Below are 23,128 nucleotides of genomic sequence, written 5' to 3' on the forward strand. Positions count from 1 at the left end.
AAGTCACACACAAAAAAGAACAAGTTGTGAAATATGTATCCTGGGTTTTCTAGAAGAGTTCTAATATCATATGATTTTAGTCTCTTTAAATAAAAATGATGGGTTAAATATGTAATAGTTTCTTTTGCTTTTACCTCATAAAACTTTTCCTATACATGATATCACAAATTAGAAAAGTTCTTTGGTTAAGACATGCATCCTGATATTGGGTTTTGAAAATGAGGCCTCTGGGGTCTCATACCCTTTTGGGTATGTGAATGATGAGGTATGGATACGCAGGACTGAAAATCAGATAAGCTGATGACTATCAGATGCTGCAGATCCAGGAAGGTAAGAGAAATTTGGAGAAGTAGCACTCTTGAGAAATATTAGTAATTACATAAAGATCTGATATGAGCACAGATCTGGAAATAAACTGCAATAGAATCATTTCTTGTCTTCGTCACTTCCTGCAATTTCTTTCCAGACCCTCGTAGGAAGTCCAGGCTTATGCCTACAGCATCTTCTGACCCTGTGATTAAACAAAACAATACAAAACACAACACAAAAGCAAAAGCCCTAGATCAAGGAGCATATAGTCAGGGTAACTTGCGTCTGTGTCTCCCAGGTTGTAGCCCTTAAATTTGGTCCAAAAAGACTCTCTACTTATATTTTAAGAAGCCAAAACAAGATTCATTAATATTTACATATTGTACAACATTTGTTTTTCATAGCTGTCAGGAGTTATCAGGTAATTTTTTTTAGATATCAAATATGAGATAAGGCTTCTGCATGAAATCGCACCAGAAACTCTCTTGCCTCTTCTTGATTATATGCTGGTAGTAGGGGAAGGAGATTGTGGGAAAATTTTCTAAGCATTGAACTTGGATACTGTCTGATTTGAATGGTGTATAGGCCTTCTATGACCAGTAAAATTCTTAAGATCCTCCCAGTTAAATATTCCTTTTCTCCCATATTCTTTACATTACCCTAAGACCTTCAAAGTACCATTCACAACTTAAATGTGGGAATGGGTTCTAGATGCCGTAACAGGCACTATAATTCTAATAACAAAAGTAGGTACCAAATCTCCAGTGTCAAGCCAGAAAGGTCAGGACTGGAGGACAAATTCTGTGAGCCTGATTCTAGATAGGCAGAAGTGAGTTCAAATTCCAAATTTATCTGATTTACCAAGTTAAAATGGCATTCAGTGAATATTCCGAGTACTTTTTGTACACTATCTCATTTAATTGAGTCAGTCACTCATTATGAGGCATGTAAATGACTTGCCCAAGGGCACATGGATCAGTGGGACAGCCAGGATTTACACCCTGGCTGCCTGACTCCAAATCTACATGGACGTAATGTAACTTGGCTTAGGTTGCATTGTTTTGTCCTTTGGAATTCCATGGACACAGCGCCAGTGTCTTCTGGCATTTATTATTATAGAAGTCTGATGTCAATCTGATTTTTGTTCATTTATAATTAATTTTCCCCTTTATTTGCTTTGGGTTAGTTTTATTTTGTTTTTGGCCTGGATCCTTGAATAATTTTGTCTTCATAATACAAAAGTTTTGTTGGGATAGATGTGTATACATTTTTGCTCAATTTAGCTCAGATCATAGAGTCCTTTCACTCTTTGCACAGAGGACTCTTTCTTTCTCTCCAGCTCTGAGAAGCTTCTTTAGCTGGAACTCTTGTTTTTATTTCTTTTCCCAATTTTTCTAGTTTCCTTTTCCACAATACCAAGGCCTCTTAGGTTGAATCTCTATTCTTATTCTTCTATATCTATTATCCTCATTTTCTTCTTTGTTCTTTTTCTCTAGACTTTGTGGAAGCCTCTTAAGTTTGACATTAGGTATTAGATTTTCTCTAGTGTTACCTTTGCTTTTGTATTGATTCCTGGTTACCTCTTACTTCTGCTAGAAAAGTGTCAGCTTCCTTGAAACCATCCATATTTCCCCAAGTTCTTTCTACTTTCTTCTGTTCACTTTTTGTGCTTTTTAAACTGCATTTTTACAGCATTTTTATCTAATTATGTTTATTACCTTCCAATTCATTTCAATGGGGGACATGGCTTCTTATATCCTATAGAGAACCACAATGGTTTTCTAAAATTCTCCTGGTTTCTATAGATCATTTTCAAAGATTTGTTGAGATTTGGAATCTTCAGGATTGTGATTCCCTTTCCATGTTCTACAGTATTTTTTAAAACACATTAGGCATTGCACGTTGCAGTTTTCTCTTTATTCAGCATCAAATGAAGGTCTGTTCACATTTGGTTCAACCCAGCAGATGAGTTGCATTGATTGCCTTTGGCCTTGCTCACTGCTCTCTTAGACCTGCAATCAAGGGCAGACGAAAACTCCCACCCATTCCTGGTGCCTCTCAGGCATTTGCCTGGTGCACTTTGGTAGGATCTTCTCACCATACCTGTTAGATATTAGGCACCCCAAACTGGTATAGTATGTCACAATCTATATGCTCCATAGCATATACAACTACCAGCGTTCTTCCTTTCTCTGTTCTAACCCCCATGACTTTATATTCGGGAATTACACTTCACCAGATGCAAACACCATAGTCATATTTTCCCCTTTCCACCTTATTCACCCCAACTTTCTGCTCTGCCATTTCTGGAATTTGGGCTTTCTAAATAGGTACAGGAAAGTGTTGTGTGTGGAGGTATACATATGTGTATTCTTGGGTTGGAGGGGAGGGAAAGGAGAGGCATAGAGCAGCAGTGCTTAGGTTGCACAAGGAAGCAGCACCTGTGTGATTTTCTGGTTGGTTACAACTTGGGGTCTCCAAATCAAGGGGAAGGCTGTGGCGAAAGGATGAAGCATGTTCTAGACAGGCATGTTCCATGCCTATAGGTGGGCAGAGCAAAACATGGGGAAGGCAATCCCTTGATTTTTCCCATATTCCATTTATTTATAGGTAGTGGAGATTCCTTTTTTTTTTTTTTTTTTGAGACAGGATCTCACTCTGTTGCTGGGGTAGAGTGTAGTGGCATCATTGTAGCACACTGCGACCTCAAACTCCTGGTCTCAAGTGATCCTCCTGTCTCAGCCTCCTGAGTAGCTGGGACTACAGGCACACACCATGACACCTGGCTAATTTTTGTATTTTTAGTAGAGAAGGGGTCTTATTCTTCCTCAGGTTGGTCTGGAACTCCTGAGCTCAAGCAATCCTCCCACCTCAGCCTCCCAGAGTGCTAGGATTACAGGCGTGCGCCACCACACCCAACTTTCCCTCTACATTCTGACACTAGAGTGCCCATTAGTTTTTTCTACTTACATGTTTTTTGCCTCTTTCTTTGTTCATAGGAATTTTATTCGGGGCTGTTAAGCAGATGCCGTTTTATACAAAAAGCCTTATACGTAAAAACAAAACAAACGTAAACATACTAAACACACAAAATGTGGGCTATTTTATTGAAACACCTTTATAATCTTGATGAAAGTAGTTACAGATGGCATGCTCCTCTATGAGGTTCATACAGGCTTCAGTCAAAATGTGTGCGAGTGCTCACCTCCCAAGTCCATCACTTTTCTTTGCCTCCTGAAATGTATGTTCCAGCTATAACGAACAGTTTGCAGTTCTCCAAACTTGCTATGCTTTCACTTGCCTTTCAGTTTTGGCACCTACTGCTCTTTCTCTCTAAAATACTCTTCCCCATCTCTCACCTGGTTAGTTCCTACAAATCCCACCAAGCTCAGCTGAGATGAAGTATACAACAGTGCTGAAGAGTCAGCTCTGCTAAGATTGCCAGAATCAAAAATTAAGTCCCATCATTGAAAGAATTTAATCATTATAGCCATTCCCTTCAGAATCCTGTAATCCTCTACTCCAGCCAAGGGGAACAGAATATGCTACAAGGAGGAGACAGATGGGAAGGAGACTACCAGTGAGGCTTTTAGCCTTTAGGGACTATCTTAGTTGGCTGGGACTGTGTTATGGTTTGGATATTTGTGTCTTCCCAAAATTCATATATTGAAATCCTCACTGCCAAGGTATTAGGAGATAGGGTCTTTGGGAAGTGTTTTGATCGTGAGGGCAGAGCCCTCAGGAACGGGACTAGTGTCCTTATAAGAGGACTAAGAAAGACCTTTCCCTTTCCACCGTGGGAGGTCACAGCGAGATGATGGCTATCCATGAGAAGACAGACTCTCACCAGACAATAAATCTGCCTGTGCCTTGACCCTGGACTTCTCAGCCTCCAGAACTGTAAGAAATAAATTTCTGTTGTTTATAAGCCAAGTGGACTAAGAAAGGCTGCGGTAACAATACCACAGTCTGTGGCTTAAACAACAGAAATTTATTTTCTGAGAGTTCTGGAGGCTAGAAGTTCAAGATGAAGGTGTTGGCAGGTTTGGTTTCCTCTGAGGCCTCTCTCCCTGGCTTGCAGATGGCCACCTTCTTGCTGTGTCCTCTGTGCACGGTCTTTCCTCCGTGCACTTGTGTCCCTGGTGTCTCTTTGTGTGTACAAATTTCCTTTTTCTATAAGGACTGAGTCATATTGCATTAGGGCTCACCTTAACGGCCTCATCTTAACTTAATTGTCACTTTTTTAAAGGCCCTACCTCCAAATACAGTCACATTCTAAAGTACCGAGGGTTAGAGCTTCAACATATGAATTTTTGGGCAACACATTTCAGCCCTTAATGGGGACAAAGAAAATACAAAGAAGGCTAACTTTTAGAAGTAATTTACTTAAGGTCTCTAAACCTCAGTTAACTCATCTGTGAAGTGGGTTTAAAAGAAAAACAAACTCACGGAGCTGTTGGGAGTATGCCATGTAGCCATGTAGAGCATCTAGCACCATGTCTTGAAGATACTAGGTGCACATGCATCAGTCCCTTACCCTCTCCGGTCGGGAGGTTATTTTGGTCACATTATTTATCCCTGCTGCTGGGACACTCATTCCACTGCACTGTCTTCCTGTGCTCTCACCTTCTTGTAAATGTAGTCTAAGTTGAATTCTTCCAACTTTCCAGTAAACTGGGAGAAACGCAGCCCTTCCCTGATACAGAGGCAATAAACTCTCAAATGTAGACAAAAAGGATCATTCCATTTGACAGATGAGAAAATTAAGGTTAAGAGAAACTCCTTACTTGCCCAAATTCCCAAAGCTGGTGTATTTCAGAGCCAGGATTTCCATCTAGGAGTATATGATTCCAGAGCTCGTGTTGCCTTTTTCCATGGATGGGGGCTGAGGGGTGGTGGGATGGCTAACTTGGTGAGAAGTTGCTTCTAGGACCTGGCCTTCTTTGGATCATACCTGCCCTTGGAGCTTAAATCCTCCCCCTTTTGTATACTTCTCCGGGCTCCTGGAGGAGAGGGCAAGTGATACTAAACTCAAATCCAGAACTGTGTTCAGCACCAACCTCAATGGTGAAGCCAGCTCTGGAAGTCAGGCAGTTTGCCCAAAGCCCCTGTGCCTAGCCACAATCTTATATGCTTCTGAGTTTCGTAGGACTTGTACGAGAGTTGGTATAGAGTACTGTTTAGGAGCCAAGACTCTGATGCTAGAGAGTCTGCATTTGACTTATTCTTATTGATGAATCCATTTATCAGTTATTTATTAATTTAGCATCTCTGTGCCTCTGTGCCTCCATTTCTTCTTTTGAAAAATAATAGTACCTACTTCATGGGACAGTTTCAAGGATTAAGAGAGTTAATATTTATAAAGCACTTAGAACATTACTTGGAATATAGTAAATACAATATAAATGTTGGCCCTTAATAATAACTATATTATCATTATTCTTTGGAAGACAAAAAGCAGGTCTGATTTCTAAGGTTCAGCCAGTGGGAAGATCCATAACCACATCTCTAATAGCTTATACCTAACACTTTCCTATTTCCTTTAAAAAGTAATTGTTGAATCAGACACCTCATGTTTCCTTTATCTCCTAAAATCCTCTGCTTGTTCCTGGGATTAGCAAACCAGTCCTTTTCAACTTAATTGCACTCTCAATAATGGGCCAGATGTGTATGATAAGTCCTACTTGTGGCTATGTCAATTGCTCTACCCTATTCATGAAGCTTCCACAGCGGCTTCATTATTTATCCCCTCCCCCAGCACAATTTGGCATGTGTGCATGTGTTTTAAACTGGTTTGAAGCATTTAATTTTGCCAATACAATTTTAGAGTATTAGTTTGCCTCCTGTTCTCTCTCTGCCCTCCTTAATTACCATTTATTGCAAAGTCACACAGAAACATTAAATGCTAATTCTGACTTACATGTTCCTGGCCAAGAACACGGATAATAATTTCCATCCCACACAACCTGAACTCATTTTACAAAAGGGTGATTCAGAGTAGAGATTTGAAATCGTAATCAAGTCTTTCTCAAAATCGCCTTACCCTGGCAGTCATTCACTAATGTCTCTGCTAATTGGTAGGCAAATGGCAAAAAACAAATCTCAATGTTAAAAAAACAACAACAACAACTTTGTAACAGGGTTTGCAAAATTGCTCCTCTCGTCAGCTCTCACAACATGACAGTTTAAGAAGGGAACACAACTCATTTTATTTGGTTAGATGGGGCTAATCCCACATCACCATAATCCCTCCTGATGTTTTATTGATTCTAAAGGACATTTAATCAGGAAGCAGCTCAGCACTAGAATCCTGCTAATTAGCAAGCAGCCACATTCCAAATGGGTTCCCAATTGAACAGCAGATTAATGGACAATATGTACTAAAATAATGATTCGTGCATTCAGCTCCTAAAATGTGTGTCTAAATTGCATCTTTAATCTCTTAAGGATATAGGTTTGCATACAAAGCCCTTAACGGAATGGATTTAATTCAACAGAAGAAGCTTTAGCCAATGACTGCTTAAGGATGAAACAGGTTTATCTCTTGTAAATGCAATTCTTCTTTGGTTCTCATGGTTTTGATGTCCTTGAACATTTAAAGGTCAAAGACAGGTGAATAAAGAAATCTGTGTGCTTCTCTGATCTACACAAAAACAGTGAGGAATTGAGAATATTGATATAATAATAAGTAGCCTAACCTCACTTACTCCCTGTTTTCCCTTGGTCTTATGATCCCGATTCTTGGAATCTTGGTTCTGGACCTCGATTTTTAATCAACAAATATCTATTGATTCTCTATTATGTACCAGGTATAACATGAACTCTGATACTTGGTTTTGTCCCCTTTATATTGGTGCCTTTTGGGACTCTCAATTTCAACTTTTTGGTTTTTTACTCAGCTCTTAGCTTACTTTTCTGCTTTTCCAGCTTAACTATCCCCCTCATCCTCACTCAACCATCCCCAAGGTTTTAGAGAAGGGAGACTTCTGTGTCCAGAGCTGATACAGTGGAAATTCACTGGCTAAGCTCAATGTCCTAACCCCATCATCATTCATTTATTCATGGACGGATACTCTCCAACCTTTATCCTTTATTTTTCTGTATTGCTCTTATCACCATATGATATGCCATATATTCTAACTTATTTATTATTTCTCTTCTTCATTAGAATATAAGCTTCATGAGAGAAGGGGCTTTGTTTTTATTCATATCCATATTCCTGATGTCTAGTTCAGTAGTGCTTGGTATATAGTAGGTATTTAATAAATGTTTGCTAAATTAATGAAAAAAATGAATTCATCAAATATTTACTGTATACTTACCATATGCCAAGTACTCGGCTAGATGTTGGGAATATGGTGTGAGGCACTCATGCTCCTTGCTAGCGTGGAGATCACTATGTAGACATTAAGTGGACAAATATATATGAGTAGCGATAAGTGTTAGAAAATAACATGACTGGGAGCTATGAGAGAGTACAGCACAAGGAATCTGATTTTGATGAGGTGGTGGGGAAAGCTCTCCTTCAATTTGCCCATGAGCTAGGGATTGGGCAGAATTCATGTATCAGCATCCCTGAGAGTATTTTGAGACTCTATTCCTCCCCTAATTCAATTTAAGTGCAAAAATATTTATTGAGTACCTACTCTGTGCCAGGCACTGCTCTAGACACTTGGGATGTATCAGTGAATAAAACAAAGATCCTACCTGCCTCAAGGCACCATAGTCTATTGTCTAACAGGGAGAGAAAGATAATAACTATAATCATGATGAATCAGCAACTTACCTAATTCATTAGAAGTTGAAAAGCATATAGAAGAAAACAAAAGAAGAGTAGGTTAAGGAGGAGAAAAGATGGGGCTACAACTTTAAAAAGGGTGGTTAATGTAGGATTCATTGACAAGGACACGTTTGAGCAAAAATAAAGAAGGTGAGGGAAGATAGTGTGAGGATACCTGGGGAAAGAGCATTCTGGGTAGGAAGCATTCAAAGGATAGGTGCTAAGGAAGGAGGTTGCACGGTGTATTTGAGGAGGACAAGGAGCATGGTGTAACTGGAACAGTTTTAGGTGGAGCCAGACAAAGGATGGGGAACAGATCATGTAGAATGCTGTACAAGGACTTTGATTTTTTTTTTCTCTCTGAGTGAAATAAGGTGTTCTCACAGTGATTTGAGCAAGAGCAATGATAGGAACTGTTTTAGGTTTTTAAATAGATCACTACAGCTGCTGAATGGAGCATACACTAAGGATAAGAATAGAAGCAGAGTTTAGTTAGGAGGCTGTTATAGAAATCCAGGAGAAAGATCATGTTTGCTTGGATGGAATGTGGTTAAGTAACAATAGAGGGGATGAGAAGTGACCAGATTCTGGGTATATTATGAAGATAGAGTTAATTTACTAATTAAATAAATTGAATCAATAATTAATAACATTTCCAAACAGCAAGCACGTGGCCCAGAAGTGTTCACCGGTGAATTTTACCAAAAATTTAAGAAAGAAATTACAATCATCCCCATTTATTCTGGGGCATATATATATTCCAAGACCCCCAGTGGATGCCTGAAGCTACAAGTAGTACCAAATCGTATAGATACTATGCAATAATTTCTTTTTCCTTTTTCACAATTTTATGGATAGAAGAATTGTTCTTACTGTAGATCTTAGCAACCTCAGTATATGATTTTCTTTCTTTCCTTGTTAAGTTAAGAACTTTCAACTTTTCACTTAAAGAAAACACTTTATGGCTTCTCTTTGGCATATTCAAATTGCCGGCAACACTATTCTTGAGCTTCGGGGTCATTATTAAGTAAATTAAGGGTTAATTGATAGCAGGCTATGATAGCACAGTTGATCTGATAACCAGTACAGCTACTGAGTGACTAAGGAGTGGGCAGCATGTACAGAATACATGTGCTGGACAAAGGGATAATTCATGTCCCAGACTGGACAAGCAGGGCCATGTGAGATTTCATCATGCTGCTCAGAACAGCACACGATTTAAAATTTATGAACTGCTTATTTCTAGAATTTTCCATTTAACATTTTCAGATGATGGGTAACAAATTGTGGAAAGCAAAATCTCAGATAAGGGAGGGCTTCTGTAATTTGTCCTTATCTCTGTGTTTTTAAGGTTTTTTTCTTTACCACTAGTTTAAGCAATTAGATTATAATGAAGCTTTGTATGGTTTATTTCAAATATCTTGTGTTCAAAGTTCATTGAGCTTCTTGAGTCCCTGTCTTTATAGTTTTCTACAAATTTGGAAAAATTGCAGCTATTATTTGTTCAACAATCTTTTTTCCCCCATCTTTCTCTTCCCCTTCTGAGACTTCAATTTCCCATGTATTAGGCTGCTGCTGATGTTTAGAAGCTCAGTGATGCTCTGTTAATTTTGCATTCATTTTTTTCACACTGAATTTTATTTTATTTATTTATTTGAGACAGAGTCTCACTCTGTTGCCCAGGCTAGAGTGAGTGCTGTGGCGTCAGCCTAGCTCACAGCAACCTCAAACTCCTGGGCTTAAGTGATCCTACTGCCTCAGCCTCCCAAGTAGCTGGGACTACAGGCATGCGCCACCATGCTCAGCTAATTTTTTTATTATATATATATTTTTACTTGGCCAGATAATTTCTTTCTATTTTTAGTAGAGACGGGGTCTCACTCTTGCTCAGGCTGGTCTCAAACTCCTGACCTCAAGCAATCCTCCCGCCTCAGCCTCCCAGAGTGCTAGGATTACAGGCGTGAGCCACCGCGCCCGGACTGAACTTTATATAAGATGGTGGGGTGTATGTTTTTTCTTTTGTTTTTTACAGACAGGGTCTCACTCTGTCACCCAGGCTGGAGTGCAAAGGTTTGATCATAGCTCACTGCAGCCTCAAACTCCTGGGCTCAAATGATCCTCCTGCCTTGGCCTCCCAAAGCACTGGGATTACAGGTATGAGCCACTGTGCTGGCCCCTGATAGTGTCTATTTCTGTGTCTTCAAGTTGAGTTATTTTTTACTCTATGTTTAATCTTCTGTTGTTGCCATCATGAATATTTCTCTTTTAGACCCACTGTATTTTAAAAATAAACTTTATTTTTTAGAATAGTTTTAGATTTACATAAAAAATTTAAAGATAATACAGAGAATTTCCTTATACCTCACATCCCATCTCCCTTTTTATTGCCATCTTACATTAGTATGGTACAGTTGCTACAGTTGATGGACCAATATTGATATTAATATATTGATAGATTTTACAGTTTTGAGGGTCACTGGTCAGGTATTTTATAGAATATCCCTCATTGTGATTTGTCTAATTATTTTTCTCATTATTAGAGTGGGGTTATTTGTTTTAGAGGAGAAGATATTATATTTCTCATCTCTAAAAGTTTTATGTGGGCCTTTTTTACATCTTCCATATCTCTCATTCTGTTCATGCTTTCCTATACCTTCTTGAACATGTGAAGTGTATTTATAATTACTCTTTTAACATCTTTGTTTATTATATATATTAACTGTGCTGTTTACAAATCTGCTTCTATTGATTGGTTTTCTTCTAATAATAGACCATACTTATCCTACTTATTTTTTTGCTTGGCAATTTTTGTAAAAATTTCAGAAATTATGAATTTTATATTGTTGATTATTCAAGATTTTTTATAACTTAGAAATTGAAGGGCTTTTTTCTTAGAGGTAGTTAAGTTGCTCAGAAACATTTTGATCATTTTTAAGTTTTGTTAGAGCTTTTAAGATTTGTTGAGTTTGTCCAGGGTAATTTGTCCCCACTACAATACAATAGCTTTCTAAGGGCTCCACCAATGCTACATCTGTTAGGGAAATGATCCTTACTGTCTGGTGGAAACATGGAGTATTCCCAACCCTATGTGAGATCTCAGAATATTTCTACCTCTTTCTTTCTGGTGTTTCCCTGGGCTTGGGTGTTTTCCTCAAATAGGTATGTTAGCCAGTACTCACATGAAGACTCAGGGGTAACTCCTAGAAATCCCCAGAGAGAACTCCTGGGTATCTCTCTCTGCTCTGCTTCTTGGTACTGTGCATTCCAATTTCCTTGACCTTCCTGGACTCCAAGTCTATTTGTTCAACTCAGGGAGAATTCTGGGTTCTGTTTGAATCCTTCCTTCCTGTGCAATAATGTGTGTTCACCTCATCTGTGTCTCTTCTCTCAGGAATCACTGTTCTATACTGCTTGATGACCAATGTCTTACAAACCATTGTTTCATATATTTTGTTCTAGTTTTCAGATGTTTAAGGTGGAATGGTAAATCTAGTCCTTGGCAGTCTGTAGTAGCTGAAAGTGGAAGTTTCCTGCTTTGTCTTTTTATGGCCAAGGAGACCCTTTGGTCTTAGTAAAAATGAATATTTCTTAACTTAAGTGATGAAATTGATTGCTTTACATATAAAACTTCTAGTCTACAGACAGGTCTGTGTGTTTGGTATCCTAACAGAAGAACATGTGAATAAAAATTTGTCTTAATCAGTTTGGGCTGCTATCACAAATATTATAGATTGGGTGGCTTAAACAACAGACATTTATTTCTCACAGTTCTAGAGTCTGGGAAGTCCAAGATTAAGGTGCTGGAAGATTCAGTTCTTGGCGAGGACCCTCTTCCTGACTTGCAGACGGCCGCATTCTTTTATATCCTCATATGGCAGAGAGAGGAAGTTCTGTGGTCTCTTCCTCTTCTTATAAAGACATTAATCCCATCATGGGTGTTCTACCCTCATGACCTCATCTAAACCTAGTTACCTCCCAAAGGCCCCACCCCCTAATACCATCACATTGGGAGTTATGCTTTACCATATCAGTTTGGAGGCAGTTACAAACATTTAGTCTGTAACAAAACTCAACTTACTTTATTTCATCTTGGTAACCCAAATCTTGATGGTTAAGCAACGTTTCCAGCAGACTCAAAGTCAGATGTAATCCATGCTTCCCACATATAGCCCTGACCTGAAAATTAAAAAAGATTTGAAGTTTTACTAGGATAAAATTAATATTTGAATTTCCTTCCAATGATTAGAACCTATATGATTTTGACAAAGAATTAATACCCAGGAGTGCATTATACCATTGGCATATCATTTAGGACAAGAATGTCTAACTGAATGCTTATGCTTACCAACAGCAAATTTTTAGTTTCTTACTCAGAAACCACTGGGCTTTGAATTGCTGACCTTATATTTTTGTCAGCCATGGGTCAAGGCCTAGGAATTATATATGCTTCATTATATAGGTAAATTGCATAATATTTTTGGATCATCCACTTTGATTTATAAAAGAAGTTTGTTGTATTAGCAGGGTTAATATTAACATTTACATTTTAAATATGAGGAAACCAAGACTTAGGGAGATTAAGTTTTCCTTAATGTCAAATAATGGAACTTATCTAGAAACCAGATGCTCAGATACATATCTGTTACATGAATGGATGAAGTATCATTACAGTTTCCCAGGTACTTAAAACCAGTTCATTTCTCAGGTTGGTGGGTGGATGGTACTTAGATTCAAATATTTTAAACTTTTAGAGGTGTGATAGCTTGTATTGTATATTTAGAATAATGGTTAGACATGTAAGTTTTAGACTCAGACAGACATTTGGAGCACCAGACCTGCTGCCCATGATCCGTGTGACCTTGGGCAGTTTCTTAACCTTTCTATGCCCAGTTACTTCATCTACTAAAGGAGACCAGTATTTACTATTTCCCAGGATTCTGTGAAGATTACGTGATAAAATAAGCACTTAGAATAGTGCTTGGCCCCTAGTAGGCATATGGTCAATATTTGTTGAAATGAAGAAAAGAAGGAAGGGAGGGAAGAGGAAAAAGAGGGAGAAAAGGGAGACAGGAGGGGAGAGGAGGGAAGAAGGGAAATAGAGAGATGAAAGGGGAGAGGAGAAGAAAGAAGTGGGAGACGAGAAAGAAAGAGAGGTATAGAGGAAGGGATAGGGAATGGAGGGAGAGAGGAAGGTAAGCAGGAAGGAAAAAAGAAATATCTAATTTAGTCTAAACACTAAATTAGACATTTCTAATAATAGCTACTTAAATAAATAATAAAATAGTAGCTACTAAATAGCTATTTAGTCCAAATCTAACTACAGGTTGAACATCCCTAATCTGAAAATCCAAAATCCAAAACTTTTTGATCGACATGAAACTACAAGTGGAAAATTCTGCACAAAAGTACTTAAACAAACTTTTGTTCCATGCACTAAATTATTAAAAATAGTGTGTAAAACTACCTTCAGTTTATGTGTCTAAAGTATATATGAAACATAAGTGAATTTCATGTTTAGATTTGAGTCCTATCTCTAAGATATCTCATTATGTATATGTAAACATTCCAAAATCTGATAAAATTTAAAATCCAAAACACTTCTGGTTCCAATCATTTCAGATAAGGGATATTCAAACTGTGTTAGTAGCTACTGTTACTATTTTTAGAGGAAGTTCAGTATAGTGGCTGTATTAAGCATAGCTGTTAGTACTGATGCTTTAACATCCTAGGGCTTTGTTGACCCAGGATAAACTACCCTTCCTGAAAGTGTGCCTTTCGTATGCAAAGCCATTACCCCAACCATCTCCTTTATTGGTGCTCTGATAAAGCCACTATTCCCTTGCCCTAATCACCCCAGGGCCAGGTACAGAGCTGCTGAAGTTATTCCAACTAGCCAATCCTAAACCTGCTTACCCTGCTTTGTCCATTTCTTCCTGAGAAACCCACAATAAAGGCTCATGCCCACATTTCCCCCTCACCCCACTCTGCCTCCTGGCTGCCCGGGGCCTTCCCTCTGTAGCCCAGTGTGGTGTGGCATGCCCCCTCGTCTCAGCAACTGTGAGAAACAAACTACCTTTTCAGTGGCGATTGTCTCCTGGTCTGTTTGTCTCATCATACCTGAATACTCATAAAACCTACATTTTAAAATGGCAAGAAAAGGCTCATCTTCATTTGTCTTTGTGGAAGGAAAGACAACAAATCTGGCTTTGAAACCTGCATATTACTAGGTACAGAGGTGTATTGTCAGGGAAGCTTAAAAGGAGGAAAAAAATTGATTTGAAACATGAAAAAAAAATGAATAGAGTTTTCCAGAAGAATAAGGAGTTGGGGAGAATTCCAGGCAGAGGAAAAGTGTGCGTAAATGAGGGGTAAGAAAGAGCATGTTGCTTTTTAGAAATGGCATGGCTTCTGACAGTATCCACTTTGCTATCCCTTGATACCCCTTTTCACGCTGGGCAGTAATTGTCTGTTATTTGGTGAGTGTCTCTACAAGGCAGTGGCTTACTCAGGGTTGGAATTGGGCTACATTCATTTTCTTATCACCGTTGCCTTGGATGGTCTATAATTGTTGAATAAATGAATGCATGGATGAATGAGGGAGTGAATGAATGAGTTGAAGTCATTGAAGAGTGGAGTGTGTATGAGTAGAGGTGAGTAAAAAACAAAGTTAGAGAGGTAGAAATTGGTCACATTATACCATTTCACTCCATAAATAAGAACTGAATTATCCTCATGATTAGAGCATATTGATGTATTTTTAAACATCAATATCAAGAGGTTAGTCTATAAACAGATCACTCACTTCTGGCAACACTGAGTTTTGCTCTAGGCTAAAATGAAACAGCAGATTAGGAATAGTACATCAGGGTTTCTAGAGGCTGACTGATTGATAGCTGCTGAGAACTGACTGCTGACAGTTGTAGAGGAGCAACACCTACCAGAAAATCACAGCCATTTCATCTTATTCAGGATTATAATTAAAATTCTTTAAAGCATGAATATTCATAACGATGACCCTTAGGAAGAAATATTTATGTGTAGTTTCTTCTGTTTAATAAGGAAATATTTTTAATCAGAAGTAAATAAAATATCTATGTTATTCAAAATGACATTTGAAATATTCATTTCCCTAAAATGCTCCTTGAAAGAGTGGTGCACAGTATCTCACCACCCTCTTTCCCCAGGTATAGCTCCATTTGCATTTTACCCCATCTCTTTGCTTAAAGTCTCTTTGCCGAGTTACTAGAAACCTTCATGGTTTTAAATTTAATGAATATTCTTCAGTCCTAGTTATAGGACTGATTTTTGCAGCATGGGATGTAGCTGATCATGTCACCCTTCTCCAAACTCTCTTTTCTTTTGGCTTTCTTGACCCCTCCCATGTCTCCTTTGGTTATTTCGAGTCTCCTTTGGTGAGTTCTCTTCATCCACTTGGTCTTTAACAATGAGTGCTCTCCCTCAGGTTCTTCCCTTCTCACTTTCCATTATGTCCTTGGGTAATCTTCACTACTCCCATGACTTCCACTCTGTATTTGAGGAGCCTTAAATCGTTATTCAGCTTTAACCTCTCTACCCAGATCAATATTTTCAAAATTGAACTCATAATCCATTCCTCTACCCTCCACCCTCATTACTCCTTTTCTGTTTCCCATCTTGGAGAATGGCACCACCATCCACAAAGTTGCCAGAGCTGGAAACTTGGGAGCTATTCTTGATTTCTCCTAATTCAGGGCCCATATCCAATTCGTCATCAAGACCTTCTTTTCTACACCCTGAATGCCTCCATCCATCCTATTACTGCCTTGGTTTAAACTCTCATAATTTCTTGCCTGGATTATTGAAACAGCCTTCTAAAGGGTCTATCTGCCCCTAGTTTTGCCTACCTCTAACCAGTTCTCCAAATTCTATTAGGATGCTCTTTTTTTTTTTTTTTTTCAAATTTTTAATTTGAGCATATCATTCACTTGTTTAATATCCTTCAGTGATGACTTTAGACCTTCAGGATAAAATTTACACTCCTTAGAAAGATCTTTTATAAACTGGCTCCTACTTTTCATTCTAAAGTCAGCTTGAACAGGTACTTACAGTTTCCTGAATTAGCCATGCTCTTGCTCATGTCAATGAAGTTTCACCTTGTTCCTTTTACCTAGAACACCTTTTCTGTCTCTTCCCTTGTTCCTGTGCCCCCTTGCTCCCCTTCTTTGACAAATTTGCCTGTCCTCTAAGATTCAGTGTTTGCCTCATCTTCTCTGGAGAGCTTTCAAGATAGGCTACATTGGTGTTCCTTCTCTGTGTTCAAAGTTACTTTCATCACAGCATTGGCACCCAGAATTGTGATGACATGTTTAAAATGATGCCTTTCCCCTGAGCTCCTGGAGAAATCAGGAACTTAAATCATAAAAGTCTGTTGTTCTCAGTGCCTATCATATGCCCAGAACACATTGAGTCATTATTATGTCAAATGCAAGAATAGATTAAATGTGTCATATTGATCAGATAGATGGCTATTGCACTGGAGGAGGGGAATGATTCAAAGTTAGTAAAAATCTTTTTTTTATAGTTTTAGGGCAGAGTGGACAGCTACAGAAACAACTAAATATGAGAAAGAAGGCTGACAAACTGCATAAGATGGTCTTACAGAGGTTTTACAGTCCTAGTGCACTAAACTAGTGTTGTAGCTAAAGTCTTGCCACAAGAATGAACTTCACATTCACAAACCCCAGTTATCTCAGCAATGGAACTCCTCCAAGTGATAATTAGGAAGCTTTATGAAAATGAAGAAGAGTAATTAGAGGTAGAGCAACATGTGTCCTAGCTAGCTCTTTTTGGGAGGTCTGGGAGAAGTTTGGGAGGGGTTTGTGAAATGAGGCAGAAAAAGGATGAGTTCAAGAAGCGAAGAACATAGATTATGTATAAAGGGGTTAAATTGAGCCTGCACGTGTGGGAATTTCTTAGCTTCTACAGCCCTATTGAGTCTATACCTGACTTGGGTAATGGTCAGGGTAGTGAATAAATAAATTTCTATCAGAGGCCATCATTGCACCAAGACATGCTAGAGGAACAGAATGACTGAGTCCACAAATGAAGATGACAGATATTTGATATGTTTCTCTATTGTTCTTTGTGAATGGTCAAAATTCCATTGATTTGAGTGACAAGACCCATAGATTATCCTTAAGACTGGATTTATTTAACTTGGAAGCCATAGATAGTCTATCTATAAACCCCCTGAAATGGTGGCTGTGTACAGATGCTTTATTTTTTTATTTTTTGTTTTTATGGAGAGATAGTGCATAGCTTTCATGAGAAACTCAATAAGTTCTGGGATTCTCTTTCCTGCACCCCAAGGAGATTAGGAGCTCTTGGTCAAAAAAAAAAAAAAAAAAAAAAAAAATCACCCAAAATAAAAAACAACAATTAAAAACACTCTTCTAACTCAGACATGGCCTTTCCCAGTCCACTCTGAAGTCCTGTGTCCAGAAGCAAGGTAGGTGGGGTATGACTATTCCTGCTTCCTGTATCCAGTATCCCTTGGGCCTCAATTTGCCTCATGTTCTGTGGAAACAAAATTCTATTTTACATGCCTCCCAGAACTGTAATATGCTTTGAGTGAGTTCCAGATGTCTTAAGAGATGCCAGATGGCTCACAAAAGGCAGAGCAGCTTCAAGGAAAATGTGCCCCATATACTTGGATCTGAACCGCAAAGTTAAGCTTTTAGGACCATCTGTGGGGGGAAGAACATTCAAGGTCTGCCCTGACAGCCAGTGCTCTATGTGGCCATCACTAGACCATGGGAAAGATTCTCCTCCCTTAGGCTGTTTTGATGTGAGAACTTCACCAGCACTGAATTTTTTCTGTAAGAATGATAGGAAACTAATATTTAGTGAGGCCTTATAAATCAGATAGTATGCTAAGTGCCTTCACATATTTATCTCAATCCTCACAATAAATGCAGGAGGTAGATATTTAGAACTAAGTTCTTCCAGTTGAAAATCTAAGATGCAAGGAGCTTTAGCAAATATATTTTATTTTCAAGTTGTGTATGTTCCATTCTATGAGTATCATCTGAAAACATTCAAGCTTCACCATGTTGTTATGTGGTTTGTAATCTAACAGAGAATTGCTATCTCTTAGTCTATTTCCACAGATCTTCTCATGAACGTAGTAAAGAGCACTTGTGATATGTAGACTCTCCCTCAGTGTTCTTTCTGTCTTTCTTGTGAAACATGCTTGCATGTACAATACTCACACACACACATACACATACACACATAAGTCTTGCCTTTGCACAGCTGATTGCACAAAATTAGCACAGTGCTTGGCACTTAGTAAGAACTCAATAAATTGTGGTGGCAATGAGGTATTATTGGCATTATAGTAATAGTGGTAATTGTTATTTCACCTGTATCCAAGGTAGCCTTATGATTGGGTTTGTTTGGCTACATTAAATCCATGAAGTAATATGGTTCTCGATCCTCTTCCATGGAACACATCTGCACTGTTCATGAATGCTCCAAAACAGCATGCCAACCTCTATCAGCAATAAATTATATCAGTCCTTAGAATTTGGTGTTCCTAAGGAATGGGATACCACATACTGATCTCATTGGAAGCTGGGAGAGTGTGTTGGCAATGAACATTTGGCCTTGGAAAAATACTTGTTTTCCATTGCAAAATATTATTTGGTTATTGCCATAATCTTTGTTTTTAACATAAAACATAGCGCAATATAAGTAATTCCTGGACCAGTTTCACAATTTCTTCACATTTCACAATTCCTTTTCTATTTTGTTTTTCTCCTCTCAGGCACAGAAAACAAACAATTGTGTAATGCAATACACAGGCAGAATACAGATCATCACTGTGCCTTATTACTATAGACCCAATGTCCTGAATTAGCCTTTTAGAGAAGAACAAATCTGAAATCTAATTGTTGTTACCTTAGGTGGAGGGAGGCAGCCAGAGAATGAGTGGTCTTCTTTTCGAAAACTCAGATTGAGGTTCTCTATGTTAAGTTTGCCGTTGGTTGTCTTTAGTGCCATCTTCAAAATCTCCAAGAGGCTCTTGTTCACTTCTGATGGTGAGCTGGAGTCTTGAGGTGGAGTACTGATTGCAGGGGCAGGGGAGAGGCCATGAGAAGATGATCCATTCAAAGCAGCTGCATGTTTTCATGTTATATCTCTCAACTCTGCTATACATTGTGGAACCAGAGAACCCACCACTAAGGCCTTCTCAGGCTTGGTAACCTGGCCATGGGACTGCATGTGGAAATTTCACAGATTAACTCAAATCTGTTCCATCCGAGTGAGCTCTACAGTTTCTTCCTCAGGCAGCAACAACCAATTTGACCACAACATAGACCAAAAGTCTTTATCTTTCTAACTCTTTTTTTCCAGGTTGAGAGGAAAAAAAATAATTACAGTAGTTTACTTTTACTTGCTTGATCTTACTTTTATTAAACTCAACAGTTACTGATGGAGAATCAAATTTTCAAACTGTCCATTGCCACAAGCAAAGCAAAGCAAAGAAAACAAAGCAGATCTTCCCAGAACCCCGTAACCAGAGAACTTATATAGGAAGAAATCCTAAATCAGGTGAATTTCCTGCATTAACCTTGACTCTGTTTTTCATATCTGAAAACCCAGCAATGTTGGGAGTAATTATTTACTTACAGTCTGACATGCAAATGTATATAATTATTAAAATGGTTTATCTAACTGGCTTGTTACTTTAAATAATAGGTAAAAAAACAACACAGTGAAAAAAGGTTATAATCATTTATTTTATGAAACTAATTTGAGATGTTTACTCATTTAACAGTCAAATTTATTGTCCCTCCACATCCAGTTGAACTATTGTTTCCTCTGTGAAGATTTTTTTTTTTTTTTTAATTTTCCACTGCCTTAACCTAAATGCCAAATTCCCCAGAGGTCCAGTCTATGATTTCCCCCAACCTCTACTCATCTAAACTTGTTTCCTTTCAGTGGTGTGCTGGTAAATCTTTAACAACCAGCTCTCTAAGATAAAGCCCTAATTTGTTGCATTGCCAATTTTCATGGTGTAAATACTCCCACCATGGCTGATTTCAAATGTGACATCTCTGTAAGGAGTTGGGAAGAGGTGTGCATAATTAGCCCTCATGTCTGTTTCTAACACACCCCTGCTTGATACACTCTTTCATAGTATCCTGTTGTCTTCCTTAATAGGTCTCCCTATGATTGCAATCACATCTCTATCTACTTATTGTTTGAAGTGTGATTTCCCTAGTAGACTGCTCTACGAGGCCAAGTCTGTTTTGTCCCTTACTATTCCCTAGAGATCTTGTAGTTTCAGATCCATATAACTTTTTTTTAAGGTCACATTCTTCTCTTTCTTTCTTCTTCTTGTTTTTGGCTCTGTGACTCTTACACAGGCTTTTGCCCCAAATTATACTATTCTGAACTACTTAGTAATATATAATACTTTCCAAAAGTTAGGTAGAGGGAAGGGATAATGGATATGTGTCTTTACTTTGGTCTCCAGCTTCTGCTCTCCCTTCCTATTTCCGAAGAGTTCTCCAGCTCATGAGACAGAGTCCACCTGTCATGGTAGCAGAATGCCAGCTATTTTCTTTACCAGCCTCTCTTTGCTGCTAGGGCACATGACCCAGACTCTGCTAATCAGATGTCTATGCCCCAGATTTGAATCAGAAGTTTTCCTTCCTCTTTTCTTGCAATGCCAGCTCCTGGGGGGAAGACACTCAAGAGGCTCTGGCCTCTGGTTCAGTATACTGAGTACTGTATGGACAGGTGTTGTATGGAACCCATTTACTGCAGCTGGTGGGGTTTCTTAGAAAGTCTGTTGCAGGAATTCATTTCATCTGGTCTAACTTAGATCAGAGCTGTTACCACCCTTGCTGCCACTGGCAATGTTGGAACCTTTTAATACATCACAGAGCTACCCTATCAGGCTCTACCTGACCGAACATGGGGAGGGGATTTTCCTGAGCAGCACATTAACTAACAAAGAGCCTGGCTTTATTATAGGCCATCAGTCCTGCATTTCTACAAATACACTGTCTGATGTGTATAAAGCAGCACGTTCTCTGATGAGTCAAAATGATGTCTTTATGCACCGTTTTTATAGAGCAGATATCCAGGTGTCCCTGCAAGTGAAGTGATGTGACCTCTTTAGATAATTGGGGTGCCAATTCCATTTCAAAATATTTATTGAGCATCCCTCATACGCTGGGAACTATGTTAGACCCAGAGCTGGCCAGGACAGACACCATTCCCAACCTCAAATATTAAATGAATAATTACAAATACAGTGACTGTTGTGGAGGGGAATGACTATGGGGCTAGATAACGAAGACCTTTTACCTAGTCTAGGGATCAGCAAAAGCTTCCTGTCTAGGACTCATAAGACCATACCTGTCACTGAGTGGCTCTGTGTTCACCTCTCAGGGCCAACATTCCATGATCTGTATTATGTGAAGGATGGTGGCTGATTAGTAAAAATTTCTAGGGCTTTATGGCTCTCAGTAGGACAGTTGCTTCCAGAGTGACATTTCACTTGAGTACTCACGTGGTGGTATCATTTTCTTTGGACTATGAGCCCTAGAAAGAGAGACTGGGCTTTGCCAACTGCAGAATTCACTGTGTCCAGGAAAGTGGGCCTGGCAAGCAGCCTATATTCAATAAATGTTTGTTGAATGAAATAGCAAAGTCAAAAGGGGCACCACTGTAGAAGGGAATCAAGTCAAGCACTTGGCCCAGGGATATTTTTCCAAGAAATTCTACCTTTTTCCTAGAGTGAGGCACATAACTCTAATGCCATAGCTCTTAACCACTATGTCACATTATTTGTAACTGAAAAGAGGGTTTTTGGAAGGATAGTTTAAAAATAATAACAACACTTATATAGCACTTACTATATACCAGGCACTGTTTTTAGGAACTTTGCATTTATTAACTCAGTTACTCTTACCAATCAATGAAGTGAAGTGAAGCCTGTTATCCCCATTTTATAGTTGGAGAATGGAAGCACAGAGAGGTTAAGTGAAATGCCAAGGTCACGTAGCCACTAAGTGGCAGAGATAAGAGTTAAGCCCAGGGTTCTGCAATAGAGACTATGCTCCTAATCACTGCAATTTGTCACTTTTCTTGGTGAACATGGAGACTATCATACGTCACTGTGCTTCATCTCTAATGATATTCCTTACATCCTATTTTTATTCTGAGTCATTTCTTTCCCTTATGATTATATGAAGGAATTATTGATTCTTGTACCTCAAACCTTTCTTTCTTAGTGCCTATAACCCAGGAGTTCACTGACTGAACATATTTCTGAAATCACACTTTATAGATGAGCTCTACACCCGTATATAATCATTTCTTATTTCGTAATGAGGCTTTTTCATTTTCACATAGCAACTTCATAAAAAGACACATGCTTGATGTTAAGAAACATATGCAATTGCTGCAAATAACTTTCTATGCTGGCCCGTGTACGAGAGAGAGAGAGAGAGAGAAAACTCTAAGCATAAGCCAAGTGTTGGTGAAGAGCAAAGTGATTCTGCATTGGGTGAGGTTTTAAAGTGAATGCCTCCCAAATCTCTGCCAACTCTAGAAATCTAGTGCTGTACACTAAATGTTTGTCTCCCTTTCCACCAAAGTTCATATGTTGAAACCCTAATCCCAATGTGATGGTTGTAGAAGCAGGACAGTGGTTTGGGAGGTGATTAATCATGAGGGTAGAGCCCTCATGAGTGAGATTAATGCCTGTGTCTGTCTATTTTGTGCTGCTATAACAGAATACCCAAGAATGGATAATTTATAAAGAATAGAGATTTATTTCTTACTGTTCTGGAGGATGGGAAGTCCAAGGTGAGGGGCCCACATCTGGTGAGGGCCTTTTTGCTGCTTCATCCCAAGGTGGAAAGTGGAAGAGCAAGAGAGGGCAAGAGCAAGAACTGAACCTGTTTTTATAATAAACCCACTCTCTTGGTAATGACATTAATCTGTTCATAAAGATAGTGCCCTATGAGCTAAACACCT

The 23,128-nt window shown here is 38.7% G+C and overlaps 1 protein-coding gene across 1 annotated transcript in view; it reads right to left on the reverse strand.

Moving 5' to 3' along the window:
• The window catches only part of C8H1orf87 (chromosome 8 C1orf87 homolog), a 71,455-nt gene that overhangs the window by 16,286 nt on the left and 32,041 nt on the right, over positions 1 to 23,128 (reverse strand). Inside the window, exons 6-7 of the mRNA XM_069478009.1 lie at positions 19,031 to 19,196; positions 12,168 to 12,265 (exon numbers count right to left, since the gene is read on the reverse strand). Coding sequence (XP_069334110.1) covers positions 12,168 to 12,265; positions 19,031 to 19,196 — 264 coding nt within the window. The remainder of the gene's footprint in view (positions 1 to 12,167; positions 12,266 to 19,030; positions 19,197 to 23,128) is intronic.

Source organism: Eulemur rufifrons, chromosome 8 (genome assembly GCF_041146395.1).
Source record: "Eulemur rufifrons isolate Redbay chromosome 8, OSU_ERuf_1, whole genome shotgun sequence".
NCBI classification, from domain to species: domain Eukaryota; kingdom Metazoa; phylum Chordata; class Mammalia; order Primates; family Lemuridae; genus Eulemur; species Eulemur rufifrons.